The sequence below is a fragment of the Bison bison genome, unplaced genomic scaffold (assembly GCF_000754665.1).
Source record: "Bison bison bison isolate TAMUID 2011002044 unplaced genomic scaffold, Bison_UMD1.0 scf7180017864286, whole genome shotgun sequence".
Taxonomy (NCBI): domain Eukaryota; kingdom Metazoa; phylum Chordata; class Mammalia; order Artiodactyla; family Bovidae; genus Bison; species Bison bison.
This window is the reverse complement of record NW_011494858.1, coordinates 5,182,973-5,199,372: the sequence shown is the minus strand read 5'-3', so window position 1 is coordinate 5,199,372 and position 16,400 is coordinate 5,182,973. Positions and strand designations below refer to the sequence as shown.

Here is a 16,400-nt window from a genome sequence, read left to right as displayed (position 1 = left end):
GCCATCTGCAAGAGCTGCCAATTATGCATTTTGATGGTCTTGCAAGGAACTGCTCCAAGCTCAAGGATGAAACAAAGTTGCCCTTTTCTGTTCAACAGGTATTTTGAATTACTATTCCTCAGTATCAGTTACACATACAGTTTACTTTTCAGAAGGTTCATCAGATGATTTTCTTGTCAAATAGTTCACTAATGCCTTATGGCATGATTACAATACTACTTTCAAAATATAAATCATTAGAGTGCCCAACATGGATACACTACTAAATCACAAAAACAGAGAGCAATGACATCCGGTCTGTTAAGCAATTTTTAGCCATGTTGAGTCAAAGTGTAGAGACTGACTCACTCTGCAAACATCCAGTCACTCTACCATGTATTTCTTTTACTTTTCTTTTCTAGTTAATTTTTATTGAAGTATAGTTGATTTACAATGTCATGTCTTTCTTTTTAAAAACTGGATATAGTAAGTGAAAAGGGCTTTCCAGGTGGCTCAGTGGTAAAGAATCCACCTGTCAATGCAAGAGATATGAGTTCAATCCCAGGGTTGGGAAGATCCCCTGGAGTAGGAAATGTCAACCCACTCTGGTATTCTTGCCTGGACAAGCCCACGGATAGAGAAGCCTGGTGAACTGCCATCCTTGGGGTCTCACAGTCAGACGCGACTGAGCAATTGAGCTCACATGACAGGTGAAAACAAGATGGGCGTGGAATACTTTCAGTCCCCTTGGTGGCCTTGCTACCATACACCCTTAAAAATGGAACAAGAATTGAGCTAATTTCACTGATGGTGCAAAGCCCCAAGGGAATTTAGAAGCCTCTAGGAAGGAGGGCTTACCAACAGGTAGGAAGCATTAGCTGCTGAATATATCACTGTGTTATGGTGGTGTGCACAGAGTACAGTAGGAGATCAATGAAGGTCAAAATTAATTCATCTGGAAGAGGAAGGAGGGGAAAGAACTTGGGAAGGATTTTGCAAAGGAGATGTTTGATTTGAATCAGGTGTTCTTTAACAGGAATGGTAAGAAAGAGTATTACAGAAAAAGGAGTAGAAGAAGGAATAAATAGAAGGTGTCCTGATTAGTAGGAATTTTGGAGTGGCTAAAATTGACTAAAGGAACTTGTGTGGAGATGGAGGAAGCTGGGAAGGTTAGCAGGAGCTGGGGACTGTGTACCATGTTGAGGGGTTTGGACTTGAATTTTCCAGAGGATTGCACATGTTTCTATAGGTTTATGGCAAGATCATGGAAATGACATTTTCAAATTTTGATTAAAAGCCAAACTTGAGATTTTCTAAATGAAAGGTATCTCCAGTAGATAAGAAGAGAATCCACTATGTTATGCTCCTCAAGTTCCCCAAATACAACCCAGTCTTGCTGCTGTATCTCTAGGTATTGAGTAGTTGAGTTTTCCTCCTGACATGGTCCTATCATTTCTGTCCTTTCACTTCAGCTGGGATGTAACAGGCATAAAGATAAGTAATTTAAAATCAAGTTTGGTAACGAAACTATTGGTGAATTTCTAATGCAAATTAGAATAAGGACTATTGAAGATTATGGATTTAGAATTCATTTTACCCATATTCAAATAATTTCTATTGACATTATCCGAGAAGGCAATGGCACCCCACTCCAGTACTCTTGCCTGGAAAATCCCATGGACGGAGGAGCCTGGTAGGCTGCAGTCCATGGGGTCGCTAGGAGTCGGACACGAGTGAGCAACTCACTTTCAATTTTCACTTTCATGCATTGGAGAAGGAACTGGCAACCCACTCCAGTGTTCTTGCCTGGAGAATCCCAGGGACCGGGGAGCCTGCTGCGCTGCTGTCTCTGGGGTCGCATAGAGTCGGACACGACTGAAGCGACTTAGCAGCAGCAGCAGCATTGACATTATCAATGTTTCAAAATATACCATAATGCAAATTAATCACTGGTAAGACTTTTGAGAATGTTTACATTTGGGCAGAAATATACGATTTTTAAAAGACAATAATTAGAACATGCAGATTACCTTTGAATGTTTAAAAGAATGTTTATACTCAAATTAGCATATGAATTTCTATTAAACCTACACATTTTAAGCACTGCCTTTCCAAAAATTTAAATTTCTCCAATTATTTAAAATCTTTGTTGTAATCTATTATCAATAGAACTCTTATATAAAGTATATAAATAAAGCATATATATAAAGTACATATATTTGTTAAAGTACATATATTCTTTTTATGGACTTCCCTGGTGGAGGTCAGTCCAGGGTGTTCTTTGGAAGGACTGATGCTAAAGCTTAAACTCCAATGATTTGGTCACCTCACATGAAGAGTTGACTTATTGGAAAAGACTCTGATGCTGGGAGGGACTGGGGGCAGGAGGAGAAGGGGACGACAGAGGATGAGATGGCTGGATGGCATCACTGACTCGATGGACATGAGTTCGAGTGAATTCTGGGAGTTGGTGATGGACAGGGAGGCCTGGTGTGCCGCGATTCATGGGGTCGCGAAGAGTCAGACAAGACGGAGCGACTGAACTGAACTGAACTGGTGGCTCAGAAGGTAAAGAACTTGCCTGCAGCGCAGATCTGGGTTTGAACCATGGGTTGGGAAGAGCTCCTGGCAAAGGGAATGGCTACCCACTCCAGTATTTTTTCCTGGGAAATACTATGAACAGAGGAGCCTGGTGGGCTACAATCCATGGGTTGCAAAGATTTAGACAGACTGAGCAACTGACACTTTTTCAACTTTCATACTTTATATATGGGGTTGCTGCTGCTGCTGCTAAGTCACTTGAGTCATGTCCGACTCTGTGCGCAGCCCACCAGGCTCCTCCATCCCTGGGATTCTCCAGGCAAGAATACTGGAGTGGGTTGCCATTTCCTTCTCCATTATATACGGGGTATTTGTCTATATATCTATCTATATACTACTCAGAAGGAAACAGCAAAAATAGCCACAAGTAAAAATGAAATTTTGAAATAGCTTTGCAAGAGCTTTGCAACACCCACTTGTTTAATTGCATTAAAAGCATCATGGAATGCACACATAATTAAGATATTTAGAAAAGAATTTTGTTCGGTCAGTTTCAGCATGCATTGTTAATACCTTAAGTTAATAAAAATTATGGTTTTTTATGATGTTACTTTTTAATAGAAGAGGTACTTTTATTCTTGATAGAATGGGTGGTGGATGTTTTCTTTTGGAAGGTTGTTTTATACACATAACATTTCAAATTGGAAAATATTCATTTGATAAAAATGTAAGTAGTTTTCAAATAATAGTCTTCAAACAGTTAATATGGGCTTCCAAAAGAGATCAGAGTCTTAAAATTAGAACAACTGATCCTCTACACGTTTCTACAGAGACAAAGAGTGAAATTTCACATGTATCTGGAACCACAGTTATTAATACATTCTCCTCCCCAATTGCTTATTTTTCAAATAAAGTTATCTCCAAATTGGCTTAGGAGGATAAGCCTCTTGCAAAAACAAAAGGGGAAAGAAAACAGTTAAATGGAATAATCACAAGTCTCATTTTCAAAGTAGATTTCACACAAAAGCAACACAAGGCAACTGTTGACAGTGTCTTTTAAACAGCCAAGCAGTGTCTGCAAAGCTTGAAGATTGGAAAATCTATACATATATCAAATGTATGTATAAAAATCCATCCTGAGGCCTGTGAGAGAGAAGTTCAATTTCCCTTTTCCCCCAAAGTATGCATGGTGTATATGCTAACTTACTGAATTCATCCTTCATGCAATTCCAGTTTATTAAAGAGGTTAAAAATTTATAAAACTCTGATGGGATATGGTTTTAATGCTTCATCACACTACCCATCATTTGCTTTTCAATCTAGATCAGAATGATCTTTCCCACTTCCCTGCAGTCACCTACCTGCACAACTAATATTTTCTGAATACTCTCTTGAGAGTCTGTCTGGAACTTGGCCAGCCTCATCCGGCTGTAGAAGACCACCAGCTCGAAGTGCTTCTGCCACAACTTGTGTATCCTCCTTTGCAGCTGACAGAACTACAGGGGAGAGGGAGGGGGGCAAAAACACAAGTCAGAGAGGGAGAGGAAATTAATGGCAGTGTTCAAGAAGAATGATGGAGGGAAATATAGAAAGCAGTCAATAGCCCATTCCGCACTGTATGGGCCTGACAGGAATTTCACAGTCTCTTGATTTTTCAGCCCACTCATGTGCATTCATCAGAAACCAGTCACATCTGGCCGCCAGGATGGGGGGTTAATTTTCTCTAAATGCCTCAGCAGTTTTGTTCTAGCTGAAGCAAACTCTGTGACTGCAAAGCTGATGAGTAAAATATTTCTACTTCACCCAGTTTAACTCAAAACCGATAGCCTCGGGACATACTGAACCTTTCTTTAAAAATAATCTTTTGCAGCTTCTTTGAATGGCACATCAGGTCAGGCCAAAGTTTAAAAATGCAACTTGAAGACTTTGATGGACACCTGTCGACTTCTTTTTTTCTTCTCATAAAGCCTTACAATGGCTTGGCAATGTGTGCTTTAGAGCATGACAAAACTAAAGAGAATTAACTTAGCCATCAACTGCTAGGGAGAACAATAACAGGGAAGAAATTTCCAGCTAGAATTCCCCATTAATCTACCTCCCTCTGACTATGTGACATAGGAACATCTCACTGCACTCAAGTACAGTGGATGTGACGTTTACAAGCAACTTTAAATGCAGAAACTATACAGAGAAAGAAAGATTTCTCCTGTGAGGCATTCTCCATCTTTTGGAAATTTAATATAAAAACAAAAAACCACAGTAGAAGTGTTACCAAGGCAATCTACACTTGTCCTTCAACAGCTAGCATAGCTGTACCATACAGAATTGCTATAATTATTTTCAAAAAAATAAGCTTCATAAAAACTAACCCCAAAAAACATATTAAAAATATTACTCATAAGTTTCTATAACTGAAAATGCTTTTATTTTTTGGTAATAAGAATATCTGTTTATGTTGCTTTCTTTTTAGATGTGTTTTCCAGAACAAAGAAATAAATACCAAAATTTTCATATCAAATATTTCTTCATAAAAGAATTAAAACATCACATAAAATGGCCATTTTATGTTCTATTTATTATTCTGGGTACTGGTTACATTTAAGGGAGGCTAGCAAAACTTCATCAAGCAGTGCCCCTGTAACTTATAGAGCTTCCTGTGTGCATATTTCAATAAAAGTTTACTTAAAAATCACCATCTTTAAAGTAGCTACATGCTGCTACCTGTGAATTCTTTATCTTTATGATCTTCATTATTCATTGAAAAAAGCCACACATAGGTATCTAGGTAAATCCACAGAAAACAAAGTCTCTATTCTTGGTAATTGGTTCATTTAAGATGAAAAAATAACCTTGTCTCTAAAGCTATTTTATCTTGGTAAATGCTGAAATACATTACTTGAGATTAGTTTCTGGGCATTTCAGATAATTTAAGCTATTGAACTAAATGGTAAATCACTTTTTGAAGAGGAAAATCTGTCAATATTAATTTTTCTGTAATATTTCAATATTTATTTAAATAAATACTTCAAGAAGTATTTATTTAAATAAATACTTCAAGAAGTATTTATTTGCCTTCAGAAATATTTATTTGCCAAAGTATTTATTTGCCTTCAGAAGGCAAATAAAAGGAAGATGAATTCTAGAAGATTTCCTAAAAGTGAAGGCAAGTTTTTTTTCACAAGTGGACATTCTTCAATGTGTGGAAGATTTTCCAAGTGGGAGCTTACCAACCAATGTGAACTGGATGACCATGCTTCCCACACCCACATCTTAAATGAGGAGAAGCTGCTGTATACAGTAAGTCAATTGTATTCACTCTTCTGTGCTCTAGCTTAGATCAGATCAGTTCAGTCGCTCAGTCGTGTCCGACTCTTTGCGACTCCATGAATCACAGCACGCCAGGCCTCCCTGTCCCTCACCAACTCCAGGAGTTCACTCAGACTCACGTCTATCGAGTCAGGTAGCTGCAAAGGTCTTAAATTAGTACTTTAAGTAGTAACCGGAGCTACTTAAGTAGAGATGTTCTTTAAATATCAAATAAGAAAGAGCAATATCTCAAAAATCTATAGCTAATGAGCCTCTACAAAAAGATAAACCAGGAAGAGAATAACTGAAGGCATTCTTAAAGAAGAATCAGAATCCAATGAAGGTCACATATATATGCATACATATGCACATTAAAGACAATATAATGATCAACTGTATCTATATAAACATATCTATCTATATATATCTATATAAACATATATATATATATATGGACAATTATTTAAGACCTGGGAAGGACAGTTGATTAAGAGTTGGTCATGATGACACCCTTTTAGGAAAGTGGTTATGATAAAAGCCCAATTGTAAGATGTCAGCCAACAGTGATCACTCAATAAATATTTACTGATACTAACTCAATAGAGTGAAATGGTAAAATTTTAGTGTCAAAAGTGAAGAAGTGAATAAGACGTTCAGGAACTTACAAAATAATGGAAGAAAAAAAAAACATAAACCAAGTAAATGCAAGACTCACAAAAATACATAAAGGAAAAATTAAAGAAAGAGAGCTTGGGCTCCAAAATCATTGTGGAGAATGACTGCAGCCAGCCATGAAATTAAGAGATGCGTATTCCTTGGAAGAAAAGCTATGACAAACATAGACAGAGTACTGAAAAGAAGAGACATTACTTTGCCTAAAAAAGGTCCATATAGTGAAAGCTATGGCTTTTCCTGTAGTCATGTATGGATGTGAGAGTTGGACCACAAACAAGGCTGAGTGCCAAAGAATTCATGCTTTCGAACTGTGGTGTTGGAGAACACTCTTGAGAGTCCCTTGGCCAGCAAGGAGATCAAACCAGTCAATTCTAAAGGAAGTCAGTCCTGAATATTCATTGGAAGGACTGATGCTGAGGCTCCAATATTTTGGCCACCTGATGCAAAGGGCCGACTCATTGGAAAGGACCCTAATGCTGGGAAAGATTGAATAGGGAGGAGAAGTGGATGACAAAGAATGAGATGGTTGTATGGCATCACTGACTCAGTGGACATGAGGTTGAGCAAACTCCAAGAAATACTGAAGGACAGGGAAGCCTGGTGTGCTGCAGTCCATGGGGTCACAAAGAGTCAGACATGACTGAGCGACTGAACAACAAAAGAAAGAGAGAGAGAGAGTTAAGTTGTGAGTGGAAAAGTCCTTCAGGAGGACGCAGAATTCAGGTGGGACCAAAGTAACTTAAACAGTTTTTGATCTCATCAACTTCAATTAACCCAGTGTTTTTGGAATGAAACATGCCGATGATTACATTACCGAAGCATAATCATTTCCTGAAATGAGGACATGCCTGCCCTCTCATTCAAATTTTAGGGAAGGTGAGGTGGGATGAGGAAGTAAGTGATAGAAGAAACAATAAAGGACAGAGAGGGACACAAACCCACTGGGTGGGAGGTTAGCAAGGGCACTTGCCGTGTACTCAGAAGAAAGAATGGAAAGCCACTGCCAGATGGACTGGCCTATTGATAAGCCCCAAGCAAGGATTTCAAGAATTTTGGAAGAGAATGGAATATTCTTATAAAAGTTTAAGGAGGAGTAATATTAGTGCAGGAAGAGGCATTTTGGGACAAGAACCTCAACTTCGTTGCCCTTGATTTTGTATACGAAAAGAGGAAGTGAGGGATCAACGATGTCAGGAAAGCAGAATCAGGAAACAGCTGGTATGTACTTTGAACCATTTTAAATGGCAAAGTGGAAGAAAGAGTTTTCTGACAACAGTTTCTGAGCAGTTCAAATGTGTAGCATATTTAGTAGTCTGCCTTTGTGAACTCTTTTCTGAAGGAAGCTCAGAGCTGGAATTCACTGATACTTCTTTTGAGATAATAATCACTATGTATGTACCTATTTATGGGGAGGAAAACGAGTCAATGTCCATTTTGACGTGACATATGGAGATAGAGCTGGTGATTTTGTGTCAATGTGAGCACTGTGTATAATGTACCCTTGTGAGTACTGCATACAATGTACAATACTCATTTACACATTTGGTAAAATATATCTTCTGATTAAATTTAGGTTCTTGACATTTATTTACACTTTAAAGCTAGATACGCATTGACAGTAAAACAGAATAAATTAATATTGTCTCTTATAAGAATGGGGCTTCCCTGATAGCTCACTTGGTAAAGAATCGGCCTGCAATGCAGGAGACTCCAGTTTGATGCCTCCAGTATTCTGGGCTTCCTGGTTTGATTCTTATAAGAATGAGAGATTCTTCATTTTCTTGTTTTAATACACTAAATTATATGAATTTTTAAAATCTCTGTTACTTTGGCTGTCTACATAAATTCATGATAGCTGCTGACTCCTATATATCACATAAACCTGGCTTTAGTATTAAATGCTATATTGCATAGATCATACCACACAAATCCTCTAAATGGGTTTAGTGAAGTTGCTCAGTTGTGTCCGACTCTTTGTGACCCCATGGACCAGGCTCCTCCGTCCATGGGATTTTCCAGGCAAGAGTGCTGGAGTGGATAGCCATTTCCTTCTCCAGGGGATCTTCCCCGACCTAGGAATCAAACCCGGGTCTCCCGCATTCCAGGCAGATGCTTTACTGTCTGAGCCACCAGGGGGTCATGTGCTAAACGGGTTTACATGTGTGTAAAAATACAATATGCTAAGAATAAAGTAACACTATTTGATATTCCAATTACAGGTTTCAAAAAAAAAAAAAAAAACATTAGGACTAGCCATAATCAAATCAGTACCAAAATATCATCTTATACCATTCTCGTGTTCTTAGCGTAGAATTCAAAATTTCAGAGCACCACCTTTTCAGTTATTTTCTAGGGCTAGTTTTTGTTGATTAGTTGCTAAGTCATATTCAACTCTTTTGTGCTCCCTGGACTGTATCCTGCCAGGCTCCTCTGTCCATGGCATTTCTCAGGCAAGAATCCTGCAGTGGGTCAGTGGGTTGCCTTTTCCTTCTCCAGGGCTAGGGTGGAGCATAAAATGGTCTGGTTTACATTATGGTTGACAGGAGAATAAAGTAAAGCCTTGATTTGCCTAGCTCAAAGGGGACAACTGGGATACATTGTAAAAGAGAGTGAAATAGTGTTGAAGGATCTGTTATTTACTGTCAAGGGAAAAAAAAGTATTCATAAGTGTGATTTTTAAAATAGGCTCTCAAATTATTTGATAGTTCTTCCCTTTAAGAAATTAAGCCGAATTCTCTTCCTTTTGAGTGTGGGCTGGACTTAGTGACTCTCTTGTACTGAATAGAATATGGTAGAAGATAGAATGCCACTCCACCCCCCCCCACACACACACACATACACACACACACACACACAGAGCTGTGACTTCTGCCCTGGGTTTTCTCTCTCATTCTCTCAGTTCATTTGATCTGGGGGGAGCCAGCTCCCATGTTGTGTGAGCAGCTCTGTGGAAAGACTCACATGGTGAGGAAATGAACAACAGCCCTGTGAGTGATAATGGAAGCAGATTCTCTAGCCTGTTCAGATGACTGCCACTCCAACCAATAACTCGACTGCAATCTTGTGGGAGACCTTGAGCCAAAACCACCCAGTTAAGCACCTCTTCATTCTTGACCCTCAGAAACTTCGTGAGAAAGTGAAGCTATGTTGGTTTAAGCTGTTACGTTTTGGCCCAATTTCTTATGCAAAAGTAGTTAACAATGGGTTCTTAATTCTTCTCTCTTCTTTGCCAAGCAAGGAAATAATTTACCATCTGTATTTTCTGAATGCAAAGTAAAACTGTTGTCCTAATTTGTTGCTTGGTTTAAGACTGAAGTTGATTTATTAGTAATAAGAGGGTGATTAATAAATACTTATTGATTGATGGAATGGTTTGTACCATCTAGGAGCTCGTTATTTTAATTGAAGACAGTACAGAGGAACTATGATTTAATAATCCCAGAAATTTAAAAATGATTATCAACAATATTTTCATGTAATACATCAATATATTAAAGGAAAAGAATCATTCCCCAAAGAACTTGATATGAATTAACACTGAACAAAAACAATCAACAATGAAAACATTATTGTGGCAAAATAGGAAGGAACAGAGACAATTTCTTTAACCTGTTAAAGGGTATAAACCAAAGCCTTCCAACAAACAGCTTACTAAATAGAGATACTTTAGAAACATTCCCAAGAATGCCAAGGAAAAATAAGTACGGATATCAGGAATCAATACCTTTAAAATTTCATTGGCCAAAGCAATAATGAAAAAAGATAGGTATAAGAGGAAGAATATCTACATGGAAAATTCAAGAAACTCTATAAATCAATAATAGGAGGTAATGAGAGTTTAGGGACAATTTTTTCCTACAAGAGTAGCATTGAAAAAGATCAGTAGCATTAAAAAAATTAGTTATAACCAAATCTGAATTGTAATTTAAAAATTCCATTCATAATCACAATGTAAAACGTAAGATGGTGGTGGTGGTGGTGCTGTTTTGTGCTGTGCTCAGTTGCGTCAGTTGTGTCCGACTCTTTGCGACCCCATGGACTATAGCCCGCCAGGCTCCTCTGTCCATGGGATTTCCCAGGCAAGAACACTGGAGTGGTTGCCATTTCCTTCTCCAAAGTATACGATACCTAGGTTTTAATCTATTAAAGAATATGTAGAAGTTTATAAAGTAAATTTAAAAACATTTTTGAAAAATATAAAATAAGGATTGAATAAATGGAGATATAACATGTCCATATATGTGAGGAGAGGATCATGGGCATATCAATTTTTCACAAGTTGTCTATAATCTCATCAGGGTTCATGGGACTTGACCTGAAGTTCGTATGGATGAACAAAGGACTGGGAACACCTAAGGTGACTGTGAAATAGATAAGCTCAAATAATTTTCCATGCAGCATATAAAACTTGTCTTAAAGCTGTACTAAGAGCACTATCAGCACTGGAATGGATAAAAAACAGCTAATCAAAAGAAAAAAAGAAAAAGAGCTGAACAACAGAAATATTCATATAAAATACAGAAATTCAAAATATGATAAAGATAGCATTTAAGTCAGTGGAGAAAGGATGGCATAATTGATTTTCCCTGTACAAAGATACAACACAAAATTAGATCCTTAACTCATGATATACACTAAAACAAAAGCGAGACAGATTAAAATGAGAAAAGCTAAACTCAAGATTTTTGTATGGAAATATGACAGGCTAATTTTATGATTTTTAAGAGGGGAATGATTTTTTTTTAACTAAATATTAAAATAATAAATTCTAATGGAAAAAATGACAAATTTAATTACATTCAAATTTTTTAAAAACTTGAAATTTAGAGTAAAAACAAGCCACAGGCTTAGAGATGATATTAATAACACACAGCTGATAAGGATTAATTTCTTTAACAAAGAAAGAACCCTTAGAAATCAATAAAAGAAACAATACAAGCAATCTACCAGAAAAATGAGCAAATAATACAAAAAGGCAACTCACAGAAAAGGAGAGTTATTTGGCCAATAAACATTTGAAAACATATTCAAGATCCAGCAGAGTCAAACATACTTCACACTCATAAAGTTGGCAATTACTTAAAAAAAAAAACAAAAAACAAAAAAAACTGTCCACATCAATCATTGGTAAAGATGTAGGAAAACCTTAAAGTTCATATCTTGTTCAAATTTGTGCATGATTTGATACAAAAACTTTATTCATTTTTTGATGTGGACAGTTTTTAAAGTCTTCATTGGATTTGTTTCAATACTATTGGTTTTATGGCCAAGAGGCCTGTGGGATCTTAGCTCCCCAATTAGGGATCAAACCCACACCTCCTGAGCTGGAAGGTGAAGTCTTAATCATTGGACTGCAAGGGAAGTCCCTTATACAAAGACTTTAAAGAGCAATTTGCCATTATCTGTTGAAGTTACAGGCATATTTTCCCTTTGATCCAGAAATTGTATTTAAATCTACAAATTCTAGACGAGTGATTCTCAAGACCAGAAGGATTAGTATCACCCCAGAGCTTGTTAGGAAACAGGCATTCAGACTCACTGAATTAGAACTCTGAAACGTAGCAACCGGTGTCTTAACCAGACCTACAAGTGATGTAATAATGAGAGATAATGCTTTTGAAACGGTCATGATATATTATCAAGGAAACAAAATAAAGCTCATGTATAGCATAACTTGCAATAATGAAAATTTGGACATCTGTCTACTCTTGAGGAATGAAAAAAAAAAAACAAAAAAACACTGTGGTGAGTTCATACCCTAAATCCTAGCATTTAAAATAAATACCCTAAAATTGCATGTGACATACATAGTATAACATTGACATAAATAAAAAAGAAAACTAGGACTTCTCTGGTGGCACAGTGGATAAGAATACACCTGCCAATGCAGGGGCATGGGTTCGATTGCTGGTCCTGGAAGATCCGACACGCTGCAGAGCAGCTAAGCCCTTGCACAACAACTACTGAGCCTGTGCTCTAGAGCCCAGGAACCACAGCTACTGAGCCCACAAGCTGCAACTACCGAAGCCCGTGTGCCCTAGAGCCTGAGCTCTGCAAAAAGAGAAGCTGTTGCTATGAGAAGCCCATGCACCGTCACTAGAGAGGAGCCCCCAGTTGCCGTAACTAGAGAAAGTCCGTGCAAAGCAATGAAGACCCAGCACAGCCAAAAAGAAAGAAAGAAACTAATAGTTATTTTAAAGTAACTACTACATAAACGTAGTATTGAAATCACAGATGAAATAGTAAACACTAAAAAAAGGCTAGTAGTTAACTCAGAAAGGAGGAAGTGAAGTGAAAGTCACTCAGTCGCATCTGACTCTTTGCAACCCTGCGGACTGAAGCCCACCAGGTTCCTCTGGGATCCTCATGGGACCACCAGGTCCATGGGATTCTCAGGTAAGAATCCTGGAGTGTGTAGCCATTCCCTTCTCCAAGGGATTTTCCTGACCCACAGCTCGAACCTGTGTTTCCTACATTGCAGGCAGATTCTTTATCGTCTCAGCCACCAGGGAAATTAATTATTATGTAAACATAGTATTAAAAACACAGATGAAATGATGAACACTAAGAAGAGGCTAGCAATTAACTCTGAGAAAATAAGGAAACAATAGTATAAGGAGTAGGCAGATACAGGGTTTGGTGTACAATTGTCTATCCTGGTTTTATCATCCAAAGCAAGTATGTCAAATATCAAGATTTACAAAACTGGTAAAGCTACACAATGTCCTATTATTACAATTTATTTATTCACTTATAGCTTACACATAACTTTAAATTACTGTATGTTTGGTTGTTTCTAAAAAAAAAAAAAATTGCCCATCGGCTAAGTTGACATCTCTGTAAGAAGGGTATCCTCTATACATTGTGATGTGGGATTACTTTTGAAGAATCTTTTGAGATTCAGAAGCTGAACAAATGTTTTGGTCAACCCAGTATTAAAATCTAAGTTTAAAAAATATCCTATTACACTTGACTATTGGCTAACATAAAATATTTGTGTTTTTTTGTAAAACAAGATTTTTGTTATATATCTCCTCAATGTGATTATAAACAATAATAAAAGAATTACCCAAGGTATATGAGTTTACATCAATAAGGAAAGAATCACTACTTCTAGACACTTTATAAATTGCTAAAAAATTTGTATTCTCCCCACCCTGTTCACATATAAATACAGATGTTGAACAGTCATTTTATAACTTATTTCATACTAAATTGAATGACATATGTAACCCATTTTTATGAGAATTTGAATTTGCTAGTATTAGAGGAGGGTTGGTGGCACATCCATTGGAAAAAGTATAAGGGTATATAAACTGATTAATGGAGCTTTGGAGAAAGTTGTTTTATAACCCCTCAAATTAATCCTCAGACTACAATTGATTTTTTGTGATTTAAGTTTTCTAAAATTATCCCTAATAGGAATAACGGCAATAACAGTTTCATGTCAATCATGTTGATATTATAAAGACTATGCTAAGTCAAAGTTTTAAAAGGCAAAAACAGATATTACCAATATATTAATCTAGATAAACAGAATTCTTTGCAAGCTTAAACATACATTGTATGTTATTGTGTTGGGAACAATAGCAGACCAGTGCTTTTTTCTTTAAGAAAATTCCTTAACTTGTCTCTGTGCATTACAGAACATAAATATCTTTGCAAACATACTTTAGATAAAATTAAATCATTTTTAGAGACATATGGTGCCAAAAATTAACTCCCCAAAGACATAATTTAACTGGCTTTTGCAATTTAGGAACCCTGGAAAAAAATAAAGGGAACATTTCAAGGAAATGAGAAGTGTCCTTATAATGAATTTCTGCTTATAAGAATCAGACATAACAACAGTCTTTTTAATTAAAATACAAATACCATATGTATAGTTATCTGAAAATGAACTATAAATTGTTTTGCCAGAAAACAAAGACCAGTCAATACTGAAAAAACAGAAGTCCCTTGAAATACAAAAGTAATACTTGGCAGGACTTATAGTTCATGGACAGCACTCAGTTCTTCATGAATAACAATTTGTCCATTACTGGACTTGTTTTCAATGCAACTGCTAAAGATTTGACTCTATGAGACAGATTATTAAACAATACCTCATTTATATATTTTGGAATAAAAGTATCCTGAAAAGTGGATGACAGTTTAAAAGAACACAAAAATCTTCTGCATACACAAGAAAAATCCATTAAGAATCCATACACAAGAAAAGACATTCAAACAGGAAATTAATAGAATCACTGCAAGAAACAAATCTCATCAATGCAACATGCACGACAAATATGAGAGGTGTGGAGTATTTCACATTCTCGAAGTAAAAACCACTTCCCAGTACACTAGGGTGGGAACTGGGTATAAGTATGTGGTGCTGGCCATGTGTGACAATTGTTAGGGGGTACAGGATTTCTGAGGGATGTATCTGTGTATGCATGCATGGATTAACTCATCATAGGTATCTGAAAATTTGCAAGTACATCTGATGTGACTGCTAGTGAGCTTGAGAATTTCATAGGTGAGAAGCCTTCAGCCTAAGAGTGGAAATATTATAGAGATTCTTTACTGTGAAAGAAAGGTAAAGCATTTTGGAATCTCCTTGTGTTTCTCACCTATAAACATAGTCAAATATTGCAACAACAGTAGAAGCAGCTCAAAGAAAAAAAGATGCATATTTGACAAAGAAGAGAAAAAAAATCCTGTGTTCTGCAGATGTGCATTTTTACCTTAGGTAATCCAATTAAAATCATATTTAAAGCTCTGACAAAATATGATAAGGGAAATAAGAGTATTTTCCCATCGGAATGTATTTTAGGTGATAGATAATAGGAGCACACATACAGTCATTCATTTGCACGAGACTATTAAACTAATGATTATAATTTCTGACCTGCTTGTTATAAGATTCCATATACTGAAAGCATACTGCCTTTCTCTATTTCTGACATAAATAAAACTGATAAGCGAAGATATGTGCATGCAATTTTAATTCAACAGAGTGATGTGAAGTGCAGCTCACAAGGCAAATAGTATAAACCCTATCAGTTCTGTTTATTGTAATAACCCAAACAATGGCAATTACAAACTACCCCACAGATTTTTGGCATGGCAGGAATGACAGATCTACAAAATCCAGCTAATGCTGGTCTTTTTGTAGTACTCAGTTACCAAGCCGCACATGTACAATACACAAATCTCAAAAGTAATGAGATATTTCTTTATTATCAAATCCGTTCCACAGACTGGTGTTAAAGATCACATAGCTCATTTCTAGAAATCTCCTTTGTCAACCTCTTAGGTATACTTAAGAAAAATAAAACTCACATGCATTCACAAATTTTGAGCCAGCCTTTAAGGAAATTCATAAAGGACTACTCTGTTACTCTAATTATATAAATAATAATATGTTTTAAGATTCTGTATTTGGAACTCAGCTAAAATATAAAAACTCTTTTGACATGGGAGAAACCAAGCTGATTGGTAACAGATACTATGAAATCTCATAGTTCATAGTTAAAAGATCGAGTCTATTCCTTTATTTGAAAATACATATGTATATCTTTTGTATACATTACAATCATAAAACATGCTATTAGATTTTTTACATACATAATAGTATAAATAAACTTCAAACCTTACCAACTTCTTAGTTTCATAGAAGATATAACTGGTGCTGGAATAAAATGACTGCGTTCTGATGGATATTTGACTTACAAATTATAAAGATAATAATTTGGATATTTTGTTTACCTAAGTTGCTAAATTTCACACACAGTTCTCTTGAACAGTTCAAATAGAAACAAAGAAATAAAAGTATTATCTTAATTCTGAAACTACTAACCTCTGTGATTTAGAAGAAAGATGTTAATAAAACAATTTTTAAAATTCTGTAATAG

General features: G+C 36.4%; 1 protein-coding gene across 1 annotated transcript in view; it reads right to left on the bottom strand.

Moving 5' to 3' along the window:
* Nucleotides 1–3,881: 3,881 nt before the first annotated feature.
* The window catches only part of CCDC178 (coiled-coil domain containing 178), a gene marked incomplete at its 3' end in the record, with an annotated part of 338,625 nt that continues 326,106 nt past the window's right edge, over nt 3,882–16,400 (bottom strand). Inside the window, exon 19 of the mRNA XM_010849787.1 lies at nt 3,882–4,016. Coding sequence (XP_010848089.1) covers nt 3,882–4,016 — 135 coding nt within the window. The remainder of the gene's footprint in view (nt 4,017–16,400) is intronic.